The sequence below is a fragment of the Salvelinus fontinalis genome, unplaced genomic scaffold, assembly GCF_029448725.1.
Source record: "Salvelinus fontinalis isolate EN_2023a unplaced genomic scaffold, ASM2944872v1 scaffold_0056, whole genome shotgun sequence".
Classification (NCBI taxonomy): Eukaryota; Metazoa; Chordata; class Actinopteri; order Salmoniformes; family Salmonidae; genus Salvelinus; species Salvelinus fontinalis.
In genome coordinates this window covers 229,853-256,941 of record NW_026600265.1, presented here as the reverse complement: position 1 = coordinate 256,941, position 27,089 = coordinate 229,853, and the positions used below count along the sequence as shown (strand labels likewise).

Genomic DNA, 27,089 nt, shown 5'->3' with positions numbered 1-27,089 from the left:
TACCTGTAAGAGAACACACACACACATCTCAGACCACACCCCCTCCTCCACCTCTCTGTCCTCACACAGGACCTCCTCACAGCTCTCAGACAACACCTGTACCTGTAAGAGAAAACACACACACATCTCAGACCACACACACACACACACACACACACACACACACACACACACACACACACACACACACACACACACACACACACACACATCTCAGACCACACACACACACACACATCTCAGACCACACACACACACACACATCTCAGACCACACACACACACACACATCTCAGACCACACACACACACACACATCTCAGACCACACACACACACACACATCTCAGACCACACACACACACACACACACACACACACATCTCAGACCACACACACACACACACACACATCTCAGACCACACACACACACACACACACACACACATCTCAGACCACACACACACACACACACATCTCAGACCACACACACACACACACACACACATCTCAGACCACACACACACACACACACACACACACACACACACACACACACACACACACATCTCACACCACACACACACACACACACACACACACACACACACACACACACACACACACACACACACACACACACACACACACACACACACACACACATCTCAGACCACACACACACACACACACACACACACACATCTCAGACCACACACACACACACACACATCTCAGACCACACACACACACACACACACACACACACACACACACACACACACACACACACACACACACACACACACATCTCAGACCACACACACACACACACACACACACATCTCAGACCACTCACACACACACACCACACCCACATCACAGACCACTCACATATCGGTATCTCTGACTATAATAGGATCTCTCATCTCCATAGCAACAGCTTCCAAGCTCCACATGGACATAGCCACGCCCCCTCGTCAGTCACATGCTGCCTCCACCATCGAGATGACATCACAGAGACGCTCCTCCATCAGCAGCCAGGTGAGATCTGATTGGACAGAATGCGACTGGACAGAAAGTGATTGGACAGAACCCCCCAAAATAATCAAGTTTGTTTAGACTGGGCGATTGGGTGAGTCCCAACCGGTTAAAATACATCATGAATTGAATCTGTTGTGGAGGAGCAGGAGATGACCAGGTCCAATTCAACCTGAGAAGAATCTAAAATGATTCGACTCTGAATCAACTGCAACTGAATCAAACTCACACTGTATCTGTGTGTGTGTGTGTGTGTGTGTGTGTGTGTGTGTGTGTGTGTGTGTGTGTGTGTGTGTGTGTGTGTGTGTGTGTGTGTGTGTGTGTAGTCTATGAGTTCTCAGACCACGGGACACAGTGTGGCTCCCGTCCATCCTGTCATACAAGAACACCAACAACAACATCAGCCAGACGTACAGGTGAGAAACGCCATTTATCTACCCTATTCACCTGGTACCCATCTATCTACCCTATTCACCCGGTACCCATCTATCTACCCTATTCACCTGGTACCCGTCTATCTACCCTATTCACCTGGTACCCATCTATCTACCCTATTCACCCGGTACCCATCTATCTACCCTATTCACCTGGTACCCATCTATCTACCCTATTCACCTGGTACCCATCTATCTACCCTATTCACCTGGTACCCATCTATCTACCCTATTCACCCGGTACCCATCTATCTACCCTATTCACCTGGTACCCATCTATCTACCCTATTCACCTGGTACCCGTCTATCTACCCTATTCACCCGGTACCCGTCTATCTACCCTATTCACCTGGTACCCATCTATCTACCCTATTCACCTGGTACCCATCTATCTACCCTATTCACCTGGTACCCATCTATCTACCCTATTCACCTGGTACCCATCTATCTACCCTATTCACCTGGTACCCATCTATCTACCCTATTCACCTGGTACCCATCTATCTACCCTATTCACCCGGTACCCATCTATCTACCCTATTCACCCGGTACCCATCTATCTACCTTATTCACCTGGTACCCATCTATCTACCCTATTCACCTGGTACCCATCTATCTACCCTATTCACCTGGTACCCATCTATCTACCCTATTCACCCGGTACCCATCTATCTACCCTATTCACCCGGTACCCATCTATCTACCCTATTCACCCGGTACCCATCTATCTACCCTATTCACCCGGTACCCATCTATCTACCCTATTCACCTGGTACCCATCTATCTACCCTATTCACCTGGTACCCATCTATCTACCCTATTCACCTGGTACCCATCTATCTACCCTATTCACCTGGTACCCATCTATCTACCCTATTCACCTGGTACCCATCTATCTACCCTATTCACCTGGTACCCATCTATCTACCCTATTCACCTGGTACCCATCTATCTACCCTATTCACCCGGTACCCATCTATCTACCCTATTCACCCGGTACCCGTCTATCTACCCTATTCACCTGGTACCCGTCTATCTACCCTATTTACCTGGTACCCATCTATCTACCCTATTCACCTGGTAGCCATCTATCTACCCTATTCACCTGGTAGCCATCTATCTACCCTATTCACCTGGTACCCATCTATCTACCCTATTCACCTGGTACCCTTCTATCTACCCTATTCACCTGGTAGCCATCTATCTACCCTATTCACCCGGTACCCATCTATCTACCCTATTCACCCGGTACCCATCTATCTACCCTATTCACCTGGTACCCATCTATCTACCCTATTCACCTGGTACCCATCTATCTACCCTATTCACCTGGTACCCATCTATCTACCCTATTCACCCGGTACCCATCTATCTACCTTATTCACCTGGTACCCATCTATCTACCCTATTCACCTGGTACCCGTCTATCTACCCTATTCACCTGGTACCCGTCTATCTACCTTATTCACCTGGTACCCATCTATCTACCCTATTCACCTGGTACCCATCTATCTACCCTATTCACCCGGTACCCATCTATCTACCCTATTCACCTGGTAGCCATCTATCTACCTTATTCACCTGGTACCCATCTATCTACCCTATTCACCCGGTACCCATCTATCTACCTTATTCACCTGGTACCCATCTATCTACCCTATTCACCCGGTACCCATCTATCTACCCTATTCACCTGGTACCCATCTATCTACCCTATTCACCCGGTACCCGTCTATCTACCCTATTCACCTGGTACCCATCTATCCAAGGTTACAGCCCTAATGGAACCCTTTTCCCTGTATAGTGCACTACTTTTGACTTAGCCCTATAGAGCCTGGTGAAAAGTAGTGTACTAAATAGTGAATAGGGTGCTTATTTGGCACACCACTTAAGTGTGACGATCCTCCAGCCATTCAGTACTAGTAGGTCAGACAGCAGAACCTCCCTCCAGCCATTCAGACAGCAGAACCTCCCTCCAGCCATTCAGACAGCAGAACCTCCCTCCAGCCATTCAGTACTAGTATGTTAGTCAGCAGATCTCCATATAGCCATTCAGTACTAGTATGTCAGACAGCAGAACCTCCCTCGAGCCATTCAGACAGCAGAACCTCCCTCGAGCCATTCAGTACTAGTATGTCAGACATCAGAACCTCCCTCCAGCCATTCAGACAGCAGAACCTCCCTACAGCCATTCAGTACTAGTATGTCAGACATCAGAACCTCCCTCCAGCCATTCAGTACTAGTATGTCAGACAGCAGAACCTCCCTACAGCCATTCAGTACTAGTATGTCAGACAGCAGAACCTCCCTCGAGCCATTCAGTACTAGTATGTCAGACAGCAGAACCTCCCTCCAGCCATTCAGTACTAGTATGTTAGACAGCAGAACCTCCCTACAGCCATTCAGTACTAGTATGTCAGACATCAGAACCTCCCTACAGCCATTCAGTACTAGTATGTCAGACAGCAGAACCTCCCTCCAGCCATTCAGTACTAGTATGTCAGACATCAGAACCCCCCTCCAGCCATTCAGTACTAGTATGTCAGACAGCAGAACCTCCCTACAGCCATTCAGTACTAGTATGTCAGACATCAGAACCTCCCTACAGCCATTCAGTACTAGTATGTCAGACAGCAGAACCTCCCTCCAGCCATTCAGTACTAGTATGTCAGACAGCAGAACCTCCCTCCAGCCATTCAGTACTAGTATGTTAGACAGCAGAACCTCCCTACAGCCATTCAGTACTAGTTTGTCAGACAGCAGAACCTCCATATAGCCATTCAGTACTAGTATGTCAGACAGCAGAACCTCCCTACAGCCATTCAGTACTAGTATGTCAGACAGAAGAACCTCCCTCCAGCCATTCAGTAGTAGTATGTCAGACAGCAGAACTTCCATATAGCCATTCAGTACTAGTATGTCAGACAGCAGAACCTCCCTCCAGCCATTCAGTACTAGTATGTCAGACATCAGAACCCCCCTCCAGCCATTCAGTACTAGTATGTCAGACAGCAGAACCTCCCTACAGCCATTCAGTACTAGTATGTCAGACAGCAGAACCTCCATATAGCCATTCAGTACTAGTATGTCAGACAGCAGAACCTCCCTACAGCCATTCAGTACTAGTATGTCAGACAGCAGAACCTCCCTCCAGCCATTCAGTACTAGTATGTCAGACAGCAGAACCTCCCTACAGCCATTCAGTACTAGTATGTCAGACAGCAGAACCTCCATATAGCCATTCAGTACTAGTATGTCAGACAGCAGAACCTCCCTACAGCCATTCAGTACTAGTATGTCAGACAGCAGAACCTCCCTCCAGCCATTCAGTACTAGTATGTCAGACAGCAGAACCTCCCTACAGCCATTCAGTACTAGTATGTCAGACAGCAGAACCTCCCTACAGCCATTCAGTACTAGTATGTCAGACAGCAGAACCTCCCTACAGCCATTCAGTACTAGTATGTCAGACAGCAGAACCTCCCTACAGCCATTCAGTACTAGTATGTCAGACAGCAGAACCTCCATATAGCCATTCAGTACTAGTATGTCAGACAGCAGAACCTCCCTACAGCCATTCAGTACTAGTATGTCAGACAGCAGAACCTCCCTCCAGCCATTCAGTACTAGTATGTCAGACAGCAGAACCTCCCTACAGCCATTCAGTACTAGTATGTCAGACAGCAGAACCTCCCTACAGCCATTCAGTACTAGTATGTCAGACAGCAGAACCTCCCTACAGCCATTCAGTACTAGTATGTTAGACAGCAGAACCTCCATATAGCCATTCAGTACTAGTATGTCAGACAGCAGAACCTCCCTACAGCCATTCAGTACTAGTATGTCAGACAGCAGAACCTCCCTACAGCCATTCAGTACTAGTATGTCAGACAGCAGAACCTCCCTCCAGCCATTCAGTACTAGTATGTCAGACAGCAGAACCTCCCTACAGCCATTCAGTACTAGTATGTCAGACAGCAGAACCTCCCTACAGCCATTCAGTACTAGTATGTCAGACAGCAGAACCTCCCTACAGCCATTCAGTACTAGTATGTTAGACAGCAGAACCTATTGTAGCCTGACGCTGCTTGCTGGTCATATAACATGGTGGGAACAATCTTTGTCCCTCTGTTTCCCTCTCTCTCTTCCCCCGTTACTCCCCCCTCCAACCCCAAGCCGGTGCTAGAGTTCTCAGCCCAGGTGAATGTTATGCAGCACCTGAAGGACCAGCTAGAGCAGAGGACCAGGCTGATTCAGGCCAACATCCAGAGACAGCAGGATGAACTCAGAGCCATACAGGACCAACTACACAGAGTACAGCCCCCAGCCATACAGGTAGGAGATATATAGACCCCATACAGGTAGGAGATATACAGACCCCATACAGGTAGGAGATATACAGACCCCATACAGGTAGGAGATATACAGACCCCACACAGGTAGGAGATATACAGACCCCATACAGGTAGGAGATATACAGACCCCATACAGGTAGGAGATATACAGACCCCATACAGGTAGGAGATATATAGACCCCATACAGGTAGGAGATATACAGACCCCATACAGGTAGGAGATATATAGACCCCATACAGGTAGGAGATATACAGACCCCATACAGGTAGGCGATATATAGACCCCATACAGGTAGGAGTTATATAGACCCCATACAGGTAGGAGATATATAGACCCCATACAGGTAGGAGATATATAGACCCCATACAGGTAGAAGATATATAGACCCCATACAGGTAGGAGATATACAGACCCCATACAGGTAGGAGTTATATAGACCCCATACAGGTAGGAGTTATATAGACCCCATACAGGTAGGAGTTATATAGACCCCATACAGGTAGGAGTTATATAGACCCCATACAGGTAGGAGATATATAGACCCCATACAGGTAGGAGATATATAGACCCCATACAGGTAGGAGATATATAGACCCCATACAGGTAGGAGATATATAGACCCCATACAGGTAGGAGATATACAGACCCCATACAGGTAGGAGTTATATAGACCCCATACAGGTAGGAGATATATAGACCCCATACAGGTAGGAGATATATAGACCCCATACAGGTAGGAGATATACAGACCCCATACAGGTAGGAGATATACAGACCCCATACAGGTAGGAGACATATAGACCCCATACAGGTAGGAGATATATAGACCCCATACAGGTAGGAGATATACAGACCCCATACAGGTAGGAGAATTATATAGACCCCATACAGGTAGGAGATATATAGACCCCATACAGGTAGGAGATATATAGACCCCATACAGGTAGGAGATATACAGACCCCATACAGGTAGGAGATATACAGACCCCATACAGGTAGGAGATATACAGACCCCATACAGGTAGAAGATATACAGACCCCATACAGGTAGGAGATATACAGACCCCATACAGGTAGGAGTTATATAGACCCCATACAGGTAGGAGATATACAGACCCCATACAGGTAGGAGAATTATATAGACCCCATACAGGTAGGAGATATACAGACCCCATACAGGTAGGAGATATACAGACCCCATACAGGTAGGAGATATAGACCCCATACAGGTAGGAGATATACAGACCCCATACAGGTAGGAGATATATAGACCCCATACAGGTAGGAGATATACAGACCCCATACAGGTAGGAGATATACAGACCCCATACAGGTAGAAGATATATAGACCCCATACAGGTAGGAGATATGTAGAGTCCATACAGGTAGGAGATATGTAGAGTCCATACAGGTAGGAGATATATACAGACCCCATACAGGTAGGAGTTATATAGACCCCATACAGGTAGGAGATATATAGACCCCATACAGGTAGGAGATATACAGACCCCATACAGGTAGGAGATATATAGACCCCATACAGGTAGGAGATATACAGACCCCACACAGGTAGGAGATATATAGACCCCATACAGGTAGGAGATATATAGACCCCATACAGGACCAGCTACACAGAGCACAGCTTCCAGCCATACAGGTAGGATATATCCACAGACAGACAGATCTGCACAGACACACACACAGAAATAAACACGCACACTGAGACCCGTACGATTGACAACTGTTGTTTCCGTGGTGATAGATGTTTGTGCAGCAGCCGGCTGGAGCGTTGAATGTCCAGCTGCCTCAGGTGGGGGTGGTGCCACAGGGAGCAGTTCTGACCAATCAGGTGCAGCAGACTGTCCTAAACCCCGCCCATACAGGAAGTCAGCTCACCATTGGGCAGCAGCAGACGCCTCCCCCTCAACAGAACCTCCAACTGCAGCAAAACAACTCTCTCGCTCAGGTATTCAGCCAATCACTGGCTCAGGTATTCAGCCAATCACTGGCTCAGGTATTCAGCCAATCACTGCCTCAGGTATTCAGCCAATCACTGGTATGTTGTTATGTTCATATTATCTTTATGAAACATTATGTTGGGTGGGTTTTTAATGTTATGGTATCTTCTGTGTATTATACACTGCTCAAAAAAATAAAGGGAACACTTAAACAACACAATGTAACTCCAAGTCAATCACACTTCTGTGAAATCAAACTGTCCACTTAGGAAGCAACACTGATTGACAATAAATTTCACATGCTGTTGTGCAAGTGTAATAGACAGAAGGTGGAAATTATAGGCAATTAGCAAGACACCCCCAATAAAGGAGTGGTTCTGCAGGTGGTGACCACAGACCACTTCTCAGTTCCTATGCTTCCTGGCTGATGTTTTGGTCACTTTTGAATGCTGGCGGTGCTCTCACTCTAGTGGTAGCATGAGACGGAGTCTACAACCCACACAAGTGGCTCAGGTAGTGCAGCTCATCCAGGATGGCACATCAATGCGAGCTGTGGCAAGAAGGTTTGCTGTGTCTGTCAGCGTAGTGTCCAGAGCATGGAGGCGCTACCAGGAGACAGGCCAGTACATCAGGAGACGTGGAGGAGGCCGTAGGAGGGCAACAACCCAGCAGCAGGACCGCTACCTCCGCCTTTGTGCAAGGAGGAGCACTCCCAGAGCCCTGCAAAATGACCTCCAGCAGGCCACAAATGTGCATGTGTCAGCATATGGTCTCACAAGGGGTCTGAGGATCTCACCTCGGTACCTAATGGCAGTCAGGCTACCTCTGGCGAGCACATGGAGGGCTGTGCGGCCCCACAAAGAAATGCCACCCCACACCATGACTGACCCACCGCCAAACCGGTCATGCTGGAGGATGTTGCAGGCAGCAGAACGTTCTCCATGGCGTCTCCAGCCTGTCACGTCTGTCACATGTGCTCATGTGCTCAGTGTGAACCTGCTTTCATCTGTGAAGAGCACAGGGCGCCAGTGGCGAATTTGCCAATCTTGGTGTTCTCTGGCAAATGCCAAACGTCCTGCACGGTGTTGGGCTGTAAGCACAACCCCCACCTGTGGACGTCGGGCCCTCATACCACCCTCATACCACCCTCATTTCTGACCGTTTGAGCAGACATGCACATTTGTGGCCTGCTGGAGGTCATTTTGCAGGGCTCTGGCAGTGCTCCTCCTTGCACAAAGGCGGAGGTAGCGGTCCTGCTGCTGGGTTGTTGCCCTCCTACGGCCTCCTCCACGTCTCCTGATGTACTGGCCTGTCTCCTGGTAGCGCCTCCATGCTCTGGACACTACGCTGACAGACACAGCAAACCTTCTTGCCACAGCTCGCATTGATGTGCCATCCTGGATGAGCTGCACTACCTGAGCCACTTGTGTGGGTTGTAGACTCCGTCTCATGCTACCACTAGAGTGAAAGCACCGCCAGCATTCAAAAGTGACCAAAACATCAGCCAGGAAGCATAGTAACTGAGAAGTGGTCTGTGGTCACCACCTGCAGAACCACTCCTTTATTGGGGGTGTCTTGCTAATTGCCTATAATTTCCACCTTTTGTCTATTCCATTTGCACAACAGCATGTGAAATTTATTGTCAATCAGTGTTGCTTCCTAAGTGGACAGTCCGATTTCACAGAAGTGTGATTGACTTGGAGTTACATTGTGTTGTTTAAGTGTTCCCTTTATTTTTTTGAGCAGTGTATGTTATGTTATTCAGTAGTATTTTATTTAGTTATGTTATTTAGTTATGTTATTTAGTTGTGTTATTTAGTTATGTTATTTAGTTGTTATGCTATGTTTTGTTAAGTTCTGTAATATAATCACCATGGTAATAGATGTAGCAGCCACAGTGTAAGACCTGTCTTATCAATGACATCATCTTTGTGCGAACCTGCTGTGTCTGACATCATCTCTGTCCGCCCTGTGTCTCCCTCTAGGTCCAGCAGCAGCGTCAGCAGCAGCAGCAGCAACAACAGCCTGTCTATAACATGATCATGTCCCAGCCTGGCCAGCCCAACCTACTACAGATCAGTACCAGTCTACCACAGAACAACACACAACAGGCTGTAGCCACCTTCACACAAGACAACACTCAGATACAGTATGTAAACACACACACACACACACACACACACACACACACACACTGAGGCAGACACACACACACACGCACCCATACTGAGGCAGACACACACACACACACACACACACACACACACACTGAGGCAGACACACACACACACGCACCCATACTGAGGCACGCACACACACACACACACACATACACACACTGATTTACATATTGAACAGGTCTCTCTCTCTCCAGGTGTCTGGTGGGCCAGCAGTACTGATTACATATTGAACAGGTCTCTCTCTCTCCAGGTTTCCGGCGGGCCAGCAGTTGGTGACTAAGTTAGTGACAGCTCCCATGGCATGTGGAACGGTTATGGTGCCGACCTCTATGTTCATGGGACAACCGGTCATCGCTTATAACCCCTTCGGAGGGCAGCAGGTAACACACACACACACACACACACATATACATGTATACACACACTGTCACCCTAACCCTACCTCTCTTCTATCAGGGTGGTCAGACTCTGACCCTCCAGGCAGCCCAGCCCCAACAGAACCAGCCTGACAGCCAGACACAGACGGCTGTAGTGGCACAGAGTAACCAACAGGGGGCGCAGCAGTTCGTACAGGTAACCTCTAGTTTCAACAGGTAACCTCTAGTTTCAACAGGTAACCTCTAGTTTCAACAGGTAACCTCTAGTTTCAACAGGTAACCTCTAGTTTCAACAGGTAACCTCTAGTTTCAACAGGTAACCTCTAGTTCTAACAGGTAACCTCTAGTTTCAACAGGTAACCTCTAGTTTCAACAGGTAACCTCTAGTTTCAACAGGTAACCTCTAGTTTCAACAGGTAACCTCTAGTTTCAACAGCATCAGTTCTAACAGGTAACCTCTAGTTTCAACAGGTAACCTCTAGTTTCAACAGCATCAGTTCTAACAGGTAACCTCTAGTTTCAACAGGTAACCTCTAGTTTCAACAGGTAACCTCTAGTTTCAACAGCATCAGTTCTAACAGGTAACCTCTAGTTTCAACAGGTAACCTCTAGTTTCAACAGCATCAGTTCTAACAGGTAACCTCTAGTTTCAACAGCAGCAGTTCTAACAGGTAACCTCTAGTTTCAACAGGTAACCTCTAGTTTCAACAGGTAACCTCTAGTTTCAACAGGTAACCTCTAGTTTCAACAGGTAACCTCTAGTTTCAACAGGTAACCTCTAGTTTCAACAGGTAACCTCTAGTTTCAACAGGTAACCTCTAGTTTCAACAGGTAACCTCTAGTTTCAACAGGTAACCTCTAGTTTCAACAGCATCAGTTCTAACAGGTAACCTCTAGTTTCAACAGGTAACCTCTAGTTTCAACAGCAGCAGTTCTAACAGGTAACCTCTAGTTTCAACAGGTAACCTCTAGTTTCAACAGGTAACCTCTAGTTTCAACAGGTAACCTCTAGTTTCAACAGCAGCAGTTCTAACAGGTAACCTCTAGTTTCAACAGCATCAGTTCTAACAGGTAACCTCTAGTTTCAACAGGTAACCTCTAGTTTCAACAGGTAACCTCTAGTTTCAACAGGTAACCTCTAGTTTCAACAGGTAACCTCTAGTTTCAACAGCATCAGTTCTAACAGGTAACCTCTAGTTTCAACAGCAGCAGTTCTAACAGGTAACCTCTAGTTTCAACAGCAGCAGTTCTAACAGGTAACCTCTAGTTTCAACAGGTAACCTCTAGTTTCAACAGGTAACCTCTAGTTTCAACAGGTAACCTCTAGTTTCAACAGGTAACCTCTAGTTTCAACAGGTAACCTCTAGTTTCAACAGGTAACCTCTAGTTTCAACAGGTAACCTCTAGTTTCAACAGGTAACCTCTAGTTTCAACAGGTAACCTCTAGTTTCAACAGCATCAGTTCTAACAGGTAACCTCTAGTTTCAACAGGTAACCTCTAGTTTCAACAGGTAACCTCTAGTTTCAACAGCAGCAGTTCTAACAGGTAACCTCTAGTTTCAACAGGTAACCTCTAGTTTCAACAGGTAACCTCTAGTTTCAACAGCATCAGTTCTAACAGGTAACCTCTAGTTTCAACAGGTAACCTCTAGTTTCAACGGGTAACCTCTAGTTTCAACAGCAGCAGTTCTAACAGGTAACCTCTAGTTTCAACAGATAACCTCTAGTTTCAACAGGTAACCTCTCGTTCTAACAGGTAACCTCTAGTTTCAACAGATAACCTCTAGTTTCAACAGGTAACCTCTAGTTCTAACAGGTAACCTCTAGTTTCAACAGCATCAGTTATAACAGGTAACCTCTAGTTTCAACAGCAGTAGTTCTAACAGGTAACCTCTAGTTTCAACAGGTAACCTCTAGTTTCAACAGCAGCAGTTCTTACAGGTAACCTCTAGTTTCAACAGGTAACCTCTAGTTCTAACAGGTAACCTCTAGTTTCAACAGGTAACCTCTAGTTTCAACAGCATCAGTTCTAACAGGTAACCTCTAGTTTCAACAGCAGCAGTTCTAACAGGTAACCTCTAGTTTCAACAGGTAACCTCTAGTTCTAACAGGTAACCTCTAGTTTCAACAGGTAACCTCTAGTTTCAACAGGTAACCTCTAGTTTCAACAGGTAACCTCTAGTTTCAACAGGTAACCTCTAGTTTCAACAGGTAACCTCTAGTTCTAACAGGTAACCTCTAGTTTCAACAGGTAACCTCTAGTTTCAACAGGTAACCTCTAGTTTCAACAGCAGCAGTTCTAACAGGTAACCTCTAGTTTCAACAGGTAACCTCTAGTTTCAACAGGTAACCTCTAGTTTCAACAGCATCAGTTCTAACAGGTAACCTCTAGTTTCAACAGGTAACCTCTAGTTTCAACAGGTAACCTCTAGTTTCAACAGGTAACCTCTCGTTCTAACAGGTAACCTCTAGTTTCAACAGCAGCAGTTCTAACAGGTAACCTCTAGTTTCAACAGGTAACCTCTAGTTTCAACAGGTAACCTCTAGTTTCAACAGCATCAGTTCTAACAGGTAACCTCTAGTTTCAACAGGTAACCTCTAGTTTCAACAGGTAACCTCTAGTTTCAACAGCAGCAGTTCTAACAGGTAACTTCTAGTTTCAACAGATAACCTCTAGTTTCAACAGCAGCAGTTCTAACAGGTAACTTCTAGTTTCAACAGATAACCTCTAGTTTCAACAGGTAACCTCTCGTTCTAACAGGTAACCTCTAGTTTCAACAGATAACCTCTAGTTTCAACAGGTAACCTCTAGTTCTAACAGGTAACCTCTAGTTTCAACAGCATCAGTTCTAACAGGTAACCTCTAGTTTCAACAGCAGTAGTTCTAACAGGTAACCTCTAGTTTCAACAGGTAACCTCTAGTTTCAACAGCAGCAGTTCTTACAGGTAACCTCTAGTTCTAACAGGTAACCTCTAGTTTCAACAGATAACCTCTAGTTTCAACAGGTAACCTCTAGTTTCAACAGGTAACCTCTAGTTCTAACAGGTAACCTCTAGTTCTAACAGGTAACCTCTAGTTCTAACAGGTAACCTCTAGTTCTAACAGGTAACCTCTAGTTCTAACAGGTAACCTCTAGTTTCAACGGGTAACCTCTAGTTTCAACAGGTAACCTCTAGTTTCAACAGGTAACCTCTAGTTTCAACAGGTAACCTCTAGTTTCAACAGGTAACCTCTAGTTTCAATAGGTAACCTCTAGTTTCAACAGCAGCAGTTCTAACAGGTAACCTCTAGTTTCAACAGGTAACCTCTAGTTTCAACAGGTAACCTCTAGTTTCAACAGCATCAGTTCTAACAGGTAACCTCTAGTTTCAACAGGTAACCTCTAGTTCTAACAGGTAACCTCTAGTTTCAACAGCCATAGACAGGCAGTGCACAGAGGGATGGATTGTGTATAGCGATGGATTAGGACTGAGTCCAAAATGGCACCCTCTTCCCTATGGGCCTGGTCAACAGTAGTCTCCCTATGTAGAGAATCTGGTGTCATTTCAGACATCCCGACTGCACAGTAGCAGCAGTAGTTCCTACATGTAACCAGCAGAGAGCAGTGTGGGGGCAGAGTTCAATAGGGACAGAGGCAGAATGGATGCTATCTGTCTTACCCTGATCCTAGATCTGTGACTAAGGGCAATGTCTACCTGGAGCGTATTAGAGTTTCAAGGATTTCACAGTGTTCTAATCATAATGTTATAGAGTCACTTCTATAGTTCTAACCATAGAATTAGAATACCAGTCTAATCCATTCTCTTACTTCCCGTAACCAGGGCACCCGTCTTCTCCACGGCAACCAGCAGCTGATCCTCCAGGCAGCATTCCCCATGCAACAACAGCAACAGGCCTTCGCCCAGGTAACACAACAACAACAACAGTTTCACAACCAGAGGCATCAGCTGCAGCTGAAACCACAGCCACAGAAACAACCCAAAGGCCCGCCTTCGCACCGGACTGACAGCTCCAGCAGCCAAGCACAGTAGGCCTGGGCGACCCAGGCGTCCAATCAGACTCTATGACCTGAAGGCCGAACCAATCAGAGGTGTGGAGGGGTGTCCTGGATTGTGTTGTGTGTTTTTCTAATGGAACTACAGTGTTGGAGTCACCCAACCCCCCCACCTACCGCCCCTACCAATATAGCTGCTGTGTTGCCCCCCTCTTATCTTCCGCCATAACAAACTGAATTATGGGTAACGGTGAGGGTGGCCAGCCCTTCCTCCTAGAAAGCTACTAACTGTGCAGGGTTTGGCTCCGGCTCTGCTCTAACACACCTATTCAGTTGCTCATCAGGACCTTGATGTTCTTCTGGACTGAATCAGGTGTGTTGGTTAGCGCAGGGCCGGAACAAAAGCCTGCAGTCAGTAGATCTTCAGGAGGAGGTTTGGCCCCACCCGGATTACACCTTCCTAAGGAACTCCTCATCACCATGGTGACAATAGTACGGACCGGAACCATCGGAACCCTGGATCCCATAGCAACCAGGAGGAGCGTTGTTGTTTGTGCGTTGGAGGAGAGAAAAACTCGGTGTCCGTGGAAACCCAGTAGAACTCTGCATTGCCACGGTAACGAGAGACTCCAAAAGGAACTTTGTGGTGATGGACTGACTCTATGGGTCTGTACAGTACAGACGTGTGTAACATAACCAAGAAAACATGTAAATACCCATTATAGCTACAAGGGAAAATAACGGAAATTAGTATTTTATATGATTGCATGGGTTAAATAACTGTACGTTTTTATTAGTAACTTTTGACAAAATGACTTTAGACTTTATTCAGTGTTTTCCTGGTCCGTTCCTGGTCAGTTCCTGGTCAGATATGAGGTGACAGACGTTCAGCTAGTATGAAGAGCGCCTCTCTCTTCCACCTAAAGGTCTTCGGCCCTGTTCCAACACTTTAGAAAATGCTTTCCTCCCTTCCTGCGGTTAGCAAAGTAATTCAGTTAAGGGTGTGTTTTATTTGTGTTGGAACGTGGCCCCCCGGAGAGAGAAACGTTTTTTAAAAGATGTTGTGTCACCGTTGGTTTAATGGACGGGCTTGGGTTCTAGTGGAATGCTGGAAAATGTCGTTTTTAGACTCAACATTTTTAAACGTTTTATCAGAACAACAAGCCCGTCTGATCCAATCAAATCATGACGACCAAACAGACAGACGGGTAAATACAGTTTAAACCAGACCAGGGGTGGGCGATATTACTTAGCCTGGTCCCAGATCACTTTGGTCTTGTGTTGGCTCAGTTGGTAGAGCAAGGCACTTGCAACCCCTGAGGTTGGGGGTTTGACTCCAGCTAGGGCCATCCATATGTACGGATGACTGACTTGGAGCTGCTTTGTACAAAAAAACAAAAACAAACATCTGCTGAGTTTTCTATATGAATGGTGCTCTCTTACCAACTTGACAACACAACACACAGATCTGGGACCATCTGTAACGGGTTTAGTTATTCCAAGTGCCAATAGTCACACCACACAGGGTCAGTTGATTATATATATATATTTTAACAAAGAGGTGTATATATATTTCCAGAAGTATATGACCCTTCTATCAAGAGTACTGCATGTATATAGAATGGATTATTTTTTAATGAAGACAGAAACAGAGTCGTATTATACATAACAGACAGTATATATTTAACCTGCCCGTGATATTATAACACTTAATGAGGTCTAACACAGTAAATTAGAGACCTACATCTCCCCCATGATATTATAGCACTTAATGAGGTCTAACACAGTAAATTACAGACCTACAGACAGTAAATCTCCCCCATGATATTATAGCACTTAATGAGGTCTAACACAGTAAATTACAGACATACAGACAGTATATATTATAGCACTTAATGAGGTCTAACACAGTAAATTAGAGACCTACATCTCCCCCATGATATTATAGCACTTAATGAGGTCTAACACAGTAAATTACAGACCTACAGACAGTATATATTATAGCCCTCCATGATATTATAACACTTAATGAGGTCTGACAAAGTAAATTACAGACATACAGACAGTATATATTATAACACTTAATGAGGTCTAACACGGTAAATTAGAGACCTACATCTCCCCCATGATATTATAGCACTTAATGAGGTCTAACACAGTAATTTACAGACCTACAGACAGTAAATCTCCCCCATGATATTATAGCACTTAATGAGGTCTAACACAGTAAATTACAGACATACAGACAGTATATATTATAGCACTTAATGAGGTCTAACACAGTAAATTAGAGACCTACATCTCCCCCATGATATTATAGCACTTAATGAGGTCTAACACAGTAAATTACAGACCTACAGACAGTATATATTATAGCCCTCCATGATATTATAACACTTAATGAGGTCTGACAAAGTAAATTACAGACATACAGACAGTATATATTATAACACTTAATGAGGTCTAACACGGTAAATTAGAGACCTACATCTCCCCCATGATATTATAGCACTTAATGAGGTCTAACACAGTAATTTACAGACCTACAGACAGTAAATCTCCCCCATGATATTATAGCACTTAATGAGGTCTAACACAGTAAATTACAGACCTACAGACAGTAAATCTCCCCCATGATATTATAGCACTTAATGAGGTCTAACACAGTAAATTACAGACATACAGACAGTATATATTATAGCACTTAATGAGGTCTAACACAGTAATTTACAGACCTACAGACAGTATATCTACCCCATGATATTATAGCACTTAATGAGGTCTAACACAGTAAATTAGAGACAGTATTTCTCCCCCATGATATTATAGCACTTAATGAGGTCTAACACAGTAAATTAGAGACAGTATTTCTCCCCCATGATATTATAGCACTTAATGAGGTCTAACACAGTAAATTAGAGACATTATTTCTCCCCCATGATATTATAGCACTTAATGAGGTCTAACACAGTAAATTAGAGACAGTATATCTCCCCCATGATATTATAACACTTAATGAGGTCTAACACAGTAAATTACAGACCTACAGACCTACATCTCCCCCATGATATTATAGCCCTTAATGAGATCTAACACAGTAAATTACAGACCTAGCTGTTTTGAATCTGAATGTGTGTGTGTGTGAGAGTATGCGAGTATGTGTGTGTTCTTGTCCATGCGTTTACCTCTAGACATTGTGTGTGTGTGTTTACATTATGTGTGTGTTTACATTGTGTGGGTTTCCCCCTGTGTCTTATACTAACTTCCTTATTCAAGGATCCACAATTTGCTGAATGGTCTCCCCTCAGGAATAAAACCTCTGTGTCCCAAATGGGACCCTACTCTCCTATTGTCTCTGGTCTAAAAAAGTGCACTATATAGGGAATAGGGTGCCATAGGGCTCTGGTCTAAAGTAGTGCACTATATAGGGAATAGGGTGCTATAGGGCTCTGGTCTAAAAAAGTGCACTATATAGGGAATAGGGTGCCATAGGGCTCTGGTCTAAAGTAGTGCACTACATTAGGACTAGGGTGCCATTGGAGAATGGGCCAATGACTCAACAGACATGCATCTATCTGTTCCAGTATACACAGGCCTCACATGGGGCCCAATCATAACCTGACATCTGCACATGCCCAGTCTCTCCAGGCCAGACAGAACACGTCACATGTCTGTCAGGAGGAGATGGGAAATTACCGATAATAACAAACCATTCTTCTGGGGCGTTGCTTTTCTGGTTATTAGGGACGAATCAACAAATCAACTCATGAAAAACAAATCACATTTTACGTCACGGAAATGTAAAGAGTTATCAACTGACTGACAAGACCCTTGCTATTTGGCCCAGGTCTGGTCAGTAGTCTGTTGATATTTGACCCAGGTCTGGTCAGTAGTCTGTTGATATTTGACCCAGGTCTGGTCAGTAGTCTGTCAGTTGATATTTGACCCAGGTCTGGTCAGTAGTCTGTCAGTTGATATTTGACCCAGGTCTGGTCAGTAGTCTGTTGATATTTGACCCAGGTCTGGTCAGTAGTCTGTTGATATTTGACCCAGGTCTGGTCAGTAGTCTGTTGATATTTGACCCAGGTCTGGTCAGTAGTCTGTTGATATTTGACCCAGGTCTGGTCAGTAGTCTGTTGATATTTGACCCAGGTCTGGTCAGTAGTCTGTTGATATTTGACCCAGGTCTGGTCAGTAGTCTGTTGATATTTGACCCAGGTCTGATCAGTAGTCAGTTGATATTTGACCCAGGTCTGGTCAGTTGATATTTGACCCAGGTCTGGTCAGTAGTCAGTTGATATTTGGCCCAGGTCTGGTCAGTAGTCAGTTAATATTTGGCCCAGGTCTGGTCAGTTGTCAGTCAGTTGATATTTGACCCAGGTCTGGTCAGTAGTCAGTCAGTTGATATTTGACCCAGGTCTGGTCAGTCGTTCGGTCGGTAGTAATGTAACAGTGAAGCCATATCTAACAGTAAAAGCCTTGGACAGGAGGAATGTGTTGTTTGGAAAAAGGACTTCCCAGATTGTCTGTGATGTAGTTTTTGTCTTGGAGAGCAGAGTGGAGAGGGAGAAAGTGTGCACATGCATTTGGTCATTTCTCCTCTTCGTTTTGTTCTACTTCCTGTATCACACGGGAACAGCCAATCAGTTCATGCGTTGCAGTAACGATGACGACCAGTGAATATTCTAGAATCTTCCTGTGTGTTTGTGCCGGTGATGATGAGAGAGAGAGAGAGATGCAGCCCTACGTGAATACATGTTAGTGTGAGACTGAGCGTTGTGTCACAACCACCTCCACTGTGGTCCTGTGGATTACACACCAAGGTATTAATGCTTAGACTGACGGGTGGCTTCATGGGGAATCCATTACCTATGAAGCTATGACAAAGTGTGTGTCTCACACACACACACACACACACACACACACACACACACACACACACTTTGACACCACAACCCTCAGCAAATTCAGGTCCTTTTAGTTGTTGAGTTTTTTTATTGCTGAAAAAATGCACCTGTTAAACTGTTGTTGTAGTGTTTCCACATCACTGATATACACCCAGCCCAGAGAATGTACCGGAAAGACTTAACGTAGGTACCCTGTTTGACTGTGTCCCTAAATTACACCCTATTCCCTATATAGTGCACTTGTCCAGAGCTGGTCTAAAGTAGTGCACTATATAGGGAATAGGGTGGGACGTAGCCATTCTGCTGTAGAAGAGAAACAGGCTGTGTAATGAAGTGGTTCAATCATGTTCCATTTATAGTGGGGCGGCAGGGTAGCCTAGTAGTTAGAGCGTTGGATTAGTAACCGAAAGGTTGCAAGATTGAATCCCCCGAGCTGACAAGGTAAAAATCTGTTGTTCTGCCCCTGAACAAGGCAGTTAACTCACTGTTCCTAGGCTGTCATTGAAAAATAAGAATTTGTTCTTAACTGACTTGCCTGGTTAAATAAAGGTAAAATTTAAAAAGTATGAGAATCAAGTTCTGAAATTCTATGTTCTGATTCTATGCTTCCGTTGTTCTGAGCAGTTCTGTTTGGAATGTTCTGAATGTTGGACCTGAACGGTGGTTCTTTACCTGCATCGCGGACATGCTGGATTTGTTTTGAAAACAGACACCAGAAACGGGTCAGGTGACTACAGGAAATGGGACGTTATGTATTATTCATGTGAATACCATTGAAGACTGAAGCCCAACTGTTATTTCACCAGAAACCCTGCTAGTTTACTGGTTAAAAACCAGCTTAGAAACCTTACATACCAAGTAACCCCAACTAGGTTTAATGTACACTTACCAGGTAACCCCAACTAGGTTTAATGTACACTTACCAGGTAACCCCAACTAGGTTTAATGTACACTTACCAGGTAACCCCAACTAGGTTTAATGTACACTTACCAGGTAACCCCAACTAGGTTTAATGTACACTTACCAGGTAACCCCAACTAGGTTTAATGTACACTTACCAGGTAACCCCAACTAGGTTTAATGTACACTTACCAGGTAACCCCAACTAGGTTTAATGTACACTTACCAGGTAACCCCAACTAGTTGTAATGTACACATACCAGGTAACCCCAACTAGGTTTAATGTACACTTACCTGGTAACCCCAACTAGGTTTAATGTACACTTACCAGGTAACCCCAACTAGTTGTAATGTACACTTACCAGGTAACCCCAACTAGTTTTAATGTACACTTACCAGGTAACCCCAACTAGTTGTAATGTACACTTACCAGGTAACCCCAACTAGTTTTAATGTACACTTACCAGGTAACCCCAACTAGGTTTAATGTACACTTACCAGGTAACCCCAACTAGTTTTAATGTACACTTACCAGGTAACCCCAACTAGTTGTAATGTACACTTACCAGGTAACCCCAACTAGTTGTAATGTACACTTACCAGGTAACCCCAACTAGTTGTAATGTACACTTACCAGGTAACCCCAACTAGTTGTAATGTACACTTACCAGGTAACCCCAACTAGTTGTAATGGACACTTACCAGGTAACCCCAACTAGTTGTAATGGACACTTATCAGGTAACCCCAACTAGTTGTAATGGACACTTACCAGGTAACCCCAACTAGTTGTAATGGACACTTATCAGGTAACCCCAACTAGTTGTAATGGACACTTACCAGGTAACCCCAACTAGTTGTAATGGACACTTACCAGGTAACCCCAACTAGTTGTAATGTACACTTACCAGGTAACCCCAACTAGTTGTAATGTACACTTACCAGGTAACCCCAACTAGGTTTAATGTACACTTACCAGGTAACCCCAACTAGTTTTAATGTACACTTACCAGGTAACCCCAACTAGGTTTAATGTACACTTACCAGGTAATTTCAACTAGGTTTAATGTACACTTACCAGGTAATTTCAACTAGGTTTAATGTACACTTACCAGGTAACCCCAACTAGTTTTAATGTACACCTACCAGGTAACCCCAACTAGTTTTAATGTACACTTACCAGGTAATTTCAACTAGTTTTAATGTACACTTACCAGGTAACCCCAACTAGTTTTAATGTACACTTACCAGGTAACCCCAACTAGTTTTAATGTACACTTACCAGGTAATTTCAACTAGTTGAATGTACACTTACCAGGTAACCCCAACTAGTTTTAATGTACAGGTAACCCCAACTAGTTTTAATGTACACTTACCAGGTAACCCCAACTAGTTTACTGTACACTTACCAGGTAACCCCAACTAGTTTACTGTACACTTACCAGGTAACCCCAACTAGTTTACTGTACACTTACCAGGTAACCCCAACTAGTTTACTGTACACCACAGGTGTCAAACTCATTCCACGGGGGGGCGAGTGTCTGCGGGTTTTCGCTCCTCCCTCATACTTGATTGATGAATTAACATCACTAATTAGTTAGGAACTCCCCACACCTGGTTGTCTAGGGCTTTATTGAAAGGAAAAACCAAAAACCTGCAGACACTAGGCCCTCCGTGGAATGAGTTTGACACCCCTGCTGTACACTTACCAGGTAGTCCCAACTAGTTTTAATGTACACTTACCAGGTAATCCCAACTAGTTTACTGTACACTTACCAGGTAACCCCAACTAGTTTACTGTACACTTACCAGGTAACCCCAACTAGTTTTAATGTACACTTACCAGGTAATCCCAACTAGTTTACTGTACACTTACCAGGTAACCCCAACTAGTTTACTGTACACTTACCAGGTAACCCCAACTAGTTTTAATGTACACTTACCAGGTGACGTCCAACTGGTTTGAATGTACACTTACCAGGTAGTCCCAACTAGTTTTGATGTACACTTACCAGGTGACGTCCAACTGGTTTGAATGTACACTTACCAGGTAACCCCAACTAGTTTACTGTACACTTACCAGGTAACCCCAACTAGTTTACTGTACACTTACCAGGTAACCCCAACTAGTTTACTGTACACTTACCAGGTAGTCCCAACTAGTTTACTGTACACTTACCAGGTAACCCCAACTAGTTTACTGTACACTTACCAGGTAACCCCAACTAGTTTTAATGTACACTTACCAGGTGACGTCCAACTGGTTTGAATGTACACTTACCAGGTAGTCCCAACTAGTTTTGATGTACACTTACCAGGTGACGTCCAACTGGTTTGAATGTACACTTACCAGGTAATCCCAACTAGTTTACTGTACACTTACCAGGTAATCCCAACTAGTTTACTGTACACTTACCAGGTAACCCCAACTAGTTTACTGTACACTTACCAGGTAACCCCAACTAGTTTACTGTACACTTACCAGGTGACGTCCAGCAGTGTAAATGGCGTGCATCTCCTCTTCCTGTCACCAGCTGTGTTCTCCCTCTTTCCCAAAGCAACATGGAAACATAGTTTCCTGTATTCTAAACCCTCCTCCCTTTCTCCCTCGGTCAATATGAAAATAAAACCCGATTTACAAATGTATTTATTGTTGGTTGTGTGTGTTTGTTGTCATTTTGTTCAAGGCTTCCTTTACAGGAGCAGTGACGGCCTTCACTGGAACACTGTCTGTACCTGACCTGACTGTATGTCCTGAGGAGACCCAGGTGTACACACACACACACACACACACACCATACCACAACACGCACACACACACCATACCACAACACACACGCACACACACACCATACCACAACACGCACACACACACCATACCACAACACACACACACACACACACCATACCACCACCACAACACACACACACACACCAATAACACACATACAACTGACACACACCATACCATAACACACACACCATAGTTCCAGTACTTTCTTTATTACAAGTCAACCAACTGTATCAAAACATCCTCAGCCTCCAAACCATTCTAGGTCCCGTTACAGAAGAAGCACGTTTTTACATGGCATCATTCATCACATAAAATTCTCTGCCTAAAAGTGTTAGTAAAAACCAACGCACACACATACTATTAACATAAAACAAACCCTAAAAGCGCATAAAGCTAAAGTTAATAATGTATTTACACATGAAGAGTTGGTTTCCAGAGAGAGCCTCTCCTAGTTCTATGTTTCCCAGACAGAGCCTATCCCGGTTCTATGTTTCCCAGACAGAGCCTATCCCGGTTCTATGTTTCCCAGACAGAGCCTCTCCTGGTTCTATGTTTCCCAGACAGAGCCTATCCAGGTTCTATGTTTCCCAGACAGAGCCTATCCCGGTTCTATGTTTCCCAGACAGAGCCTATCCCGGTTCTATGTTTCCCAGACAGAGCCTATCCCGGTTCTATGTTTCCCAGACAGAGCCTCTCCTGGTTCTATGTTTCCCAGAGAGAGCATATCCCGGTTCTATGTTTCCCAGACAGAGCCTCTCCCGGTTCTATGTTTCCCAGACAGCCTCTCCCGGTTCTATGTTTCCCAGACAGAGCTTATCCCGGTTCTATGTTTCCCAGACAGAGCCTCTCCCGGTTCTATGTTTCCCAGACAGAGCCTCTCCCGGTTCTATGTTTCCCAGACAGAGCCTCTCCCGGTTCTATGTTTCCCAGACAGAGCCTCTCCCGGTTCTATGTTTCCCAGACAGAGCCTATCCCGGTTCTATGTTTCCCAGACAGAGCCTCTCCCGGTTCTATGTTTCCCAGACAGAGCCTCTCCCGGTTCTATGTTTCCCAGACAGAGAATATCCCGGTTCTATGTTTCCCAGACAGAGCCTATCCCGGGTCTATGTTTCCCAGACAGCCTATCCCGGTTCTATGTTTCCCAGACAGAGCCTCTCCCGGTTCTATGTTTCCCAGACAGAGCCTCTCCCGGTTCTATGTTTCCCAGACAGAGCCTCTCCCGGTTCTATGTTTCCCAGACAGAGCCTCTCCCGGTTCTATGTTTCCCAGACAGAGCCTCTCCCGGTTCTATGTTTCCCAGACAGAGCCTCTCCCGGTTCTATGTTTCCCAGACAGAGCCTATCCCGGTTCTATGTTTCCCAGACAGAGCCTCTCCCGGTTCTATGTTTCCCAGACAGAGCCTATCCCGGTTCTATGTTTCCCAGACAGAGCCTATCCCGGTTCTATGTTTCCCAGACAGAGCCTCTCCCGGTTCTATGTTTCCCAGACAGAGCCTCTCCCGGTTCTATGTTTCCCAGACAGAGCCTCTCCCGGTTCTATGTTTCCCAGACAGAGCCTCTCCCGGTTCTGTTTCCCAGACAGAGCTTCTCCCGGTTCTATGTTTCCCAGACAGAGCCTCTCCCGGTTCTATGTTTCCCAGACAGAGCCTCTCCCGGTTCTATGTTTCCCAGACAGAGCCTCTCCCGGTTCTATGTTTCCCAGACAGAGCCTCTCCCGGTTCTATGTTTCCCAGACAGAGCCTCTCCCGGTTCTATGTTTCCCAGACAGAGCCTCTCCCGGTTCTATGTTTCCCAGACAGAGCCTCTCCTGGTTCTACGTTTCCCAAACAGATCCTGGTTCTATGTTTCCCAGACAGCCTATCCTGGTTCTATGTTTCCCAGACAGAGCCTATCCTGGTTTTATGTTTCCCAGACAGAGCCTATCCCGGTTCTATGTTTCCCAGACAGAGCCTATCCTGGTTTTATGTTTCCCAGACAGAGCCTATCCCGGTTCTATGTTTCCCAGACAGAGCCTATCCTGGTTTTATGTTTCCCAGACAGAGCCTATCCTGGTTGTCACGATCGTGTGGCGGATTGATGGACCAAAACGCAGCATTTGGAAAGTAAGCCATCTTCTTTTATTTTAAAGGATGACGAAAAATAAACACGAAACACTTAATACAAACTAACAAAACAACAAACGATCGTGAAGCTAATAAACGTCGTGCACATACAACAGGCTACAAACGTTCTGACATAGACAACACTAGACACATGTACTCCACACAAACCCATATACTATACAACAACCCCTTTACCATAAAAAACACCCAAAACCAACAAAACACAAACATTCCCCATGTCACACCCTGACCTAACTAAAATAATAAAGAAAACAAAGAATACTAAGGCCAGGGCGTGACATAACCCCCCCCTTAAGGTGCGAACTCCGGGCGCACCATTACACAGTCTAGGGGAGGGTCTGGGTGGGCTTCCATCCACGGTGGCGGCTCCGGCTCTGGTCGTGGTCCCCACGTCACCACAGTCCCTAACCACCTCCTTAGCTTCTTCAAAATGACCCCTCTCCACATTAACCCCATTGCATTAAGGGGCAGTTCCGGACTAAGGGACAGCTCCGGACTAAGGGCCAGTACCAGGGTAAGGGGCAGTACCAGGGTCAGGGGTAGTACCAGGGTAAGGGGCAGTACCAGGGTAAGGGGCAGCACCAGGGTAAGGGGCAGCACCAGGGTAAGGGGCAGCACCAGGGTAAGGGGCAGCTCCGGACTGAGGAATGGCAGCTCCGGACTGAGGAATGGCAGCTCCGGACTGAGGAACGGCAGCTCCGGACTGAGGGACTGCAGCTCCGGACTGAGGGACTGCAGCTCCGGACTGAGGGACGGCCCATGGCTGGCTGACAGATCTGGCTGCTCATGGCTGGCTAACGGATCTGGCTGCTCATGGCTGGCTGACTGTTCTGGCTGCTCATGGCTGGCTGACTGATCTGGCTGCTCATGGCTGGCTGACGGATCTGGCTGCTCATGGCTGGCTGACGGATCTGGCTGCTCATGGCTGGCTGACGGATCTGGCTGCTCATGGCTAGCTGACGGATCTGGCTGCTCATGGCTAGCTGACGGATCTGGCTGCTCATGGCTAGCTGACGGATCTGGCTGCTCATGGCTAGCTGACGGATCTGGCTGCTCATGGCTAGCTGACGGATCTGGCTGCTCATGGCTAGCTGACGGATCTGGCTGCTCATGGCTAGCTGACGGATCTGGCTGCTCATGGCTAGCTGACGGATCTGGCTGCTCATGGCTAGCTGACGGATCTGGCTGCTCATGGCTAGCTGACGGATCTGGCTGCTCATGGCTGGCTGACGGATCTGGCTGCTCATGGCTGGCTGACGGATCTGGCTGCTCATGGCTGGCTGACTGATCTGGCTGCTCCTGTCTGATTGGCGGCTCTGGCAGATCCTGTCTGGTTGGCGGCTCTGGCAGATCCTGTCTGACGGACGGCTCTAGCGGCTCCTGTCTGGCTGGCGGCTCTAGCGGCTCCTGTCTGGCGGACGGCTCAGTGGGCTCATGGCAGACGGGCGGCTTTGCAGGCTCATGGCAGACGGGCGGCTTTGCAGGCTCATTGCAGACGGATGGCTCAGATGGCGCTGGGGAGACGGATGGCTCAGATGGCGCTGGGGAGACGGATGGCTCAGATGGCGCTTGGCAGACGGGCAGTTCAGTCATCGCTGTGCAGACGGCAGACTCCTGCCAGCTGAGGCACACTGTAGGCCTGGTGCGTGGTGCCGGGACTGGTGGCACCGGGCTGGGGACACGCATCTCAGGGCTAGTGCGGGGAGCAGCAACAGGACGCACAGGACTCTGGGGACACACAGGAGGCTTGGTGCGTGGTTTAGACACTGGTGGTAAAGGGCTGGAGACACGCACCATATAGCTAGTGCGTGGAGGAGGCACTGGTGGTACTGGGTTGGGGCGGGGAGGTGGCGCCGGAAATACCGGACCGTGCAGGCGTACTGGCTCCCTTGAACGCCGAGCCTGCCCAACCTTACCTGGTTGTATGCTCCCCGTCGCCTGACCAGTGCGGGGAGGTGGAATAACCCGCACCGGCCTATGTAGGCGAACCGGGGACACCATGCGTAAGGCTGGTGCCATGTACGCCGGC

At 46.2% G+C, this 27,089-nt stretch overlaps 1 protein-coding gene and 3 long non-coding RNA genes across 6 annotated transcripts in view; 1 reads left to right on the top strand and 3 right to left on the bottom strand.

The window, feature by feature from the left end:
• The window catches only part of LOC129842608 (circadian locomoter output cycles protein kaput-like), a 59,978-nt gene extending 37,188 nt beyond the window's left edge, over window positions 1-22,790 (top strand). Inside the window, exons 16-25 of the mRNA XM_055911237.1 lie at window positions 935-1,041; window positions 1,365-1,454; window positions 5,649-5,807; window positions 7,591-7,794; window positions 9,772-9,935; window positions 10,217-10,346; window positions 10,423-10,539; window positions 14,166-16,055; window positions 16,115-22,393; window positions 22,498-22,790. Of these exons, the coding sequence (XP_055767212.1) occupies window positions 935-1,041; window positions 1,365-1,454; window positions 5,649-5,807; window positions 7,591-7,794; window positions 9,772-9,935; window positions 10,217-10,346; window positions 10,423-10,539; window positions 14,166-14,375 (1,181 nt within the window). The 3' untranslated portion in view covers window positions 14,376-16,055; window positions 16,115-22,393; window positions 22,498-22,790. The remainder of the gene's footprint in view (window positions 1-934; window positions 1,042-1,364; window positions 1,455-5,648; window positions 5,808-7,590; window positions 7,795-9,771; window positions 9,936-10,216; window positions 10,347-10,422; window positions 10,540-14,165; window positions 16,056-16,114; window positions 22,394-22,497) is intronic.
• LOC129842609 (uncharacterized) lies at window positions 10,942-11,583 on the bottom strand. 2 transcript variants are annotated; one of them, XR_008757644.1, is made up of 5 exons: window positions 11,535-11,583; window positions 11,420-11,499; window positions 11,310-11,384; window positions 11,160-11,254; window positions 10,942-10,984 (listed from the first exon to the last, which is right to left on the bottom strand). It is a non-coding gene; the product is annotated as an uncharacterized LOC129842609 (long non-coding RNA). The 2 variants fall into 2 exon arrangements; XR_008757645.1 differs by lacking the exons at window positions 10,942-10,984; window positions 11,160-11,254 and having other exon boundaries at window positions 11,280-11,349; window positions 11,385-11,499.
• On the bottom strand, window positions 12,192-12,729 carry LOC129842610 (uncharacterized). 2 transcript variants are annotated; one of them, XR_008757647.1, is made up of 4 exons: window positions 12,695-12,729; window positions 12,460-12,559; window positions 12,330-12,384; window positions 12,192-12,254 (listed from the first exon to the last, which is right to left on the bottom strand). It is a non-coding gene; the product is annotated as an uncharacterized LOC129842610 (long non-coding RNA). The 2 variants fall into 2 exon arrangements; XR_008757646.1 differs by lacking the exon at window positions 12,192-12,254 and having other exon boundaries at window positions 12,314-12,384.
• Window positions 13,161-13,711, bottom strand: LOC129842611 (uncharacterized). Its single transcript, XR_008757648.1, has 3 exons — window positions 13,670-13,711; window positions 13,495-13,574; window positions 13,161-13,204 (listed from the first exon to the last, which is right to left on the bottom strand). It is a non-coding gene; the product is annotated as an uncharacterized LOC129842611 (long non-coding RNA).
• Window positions 22,791-27,089: the final 4,299 nt, after the last annotated feature.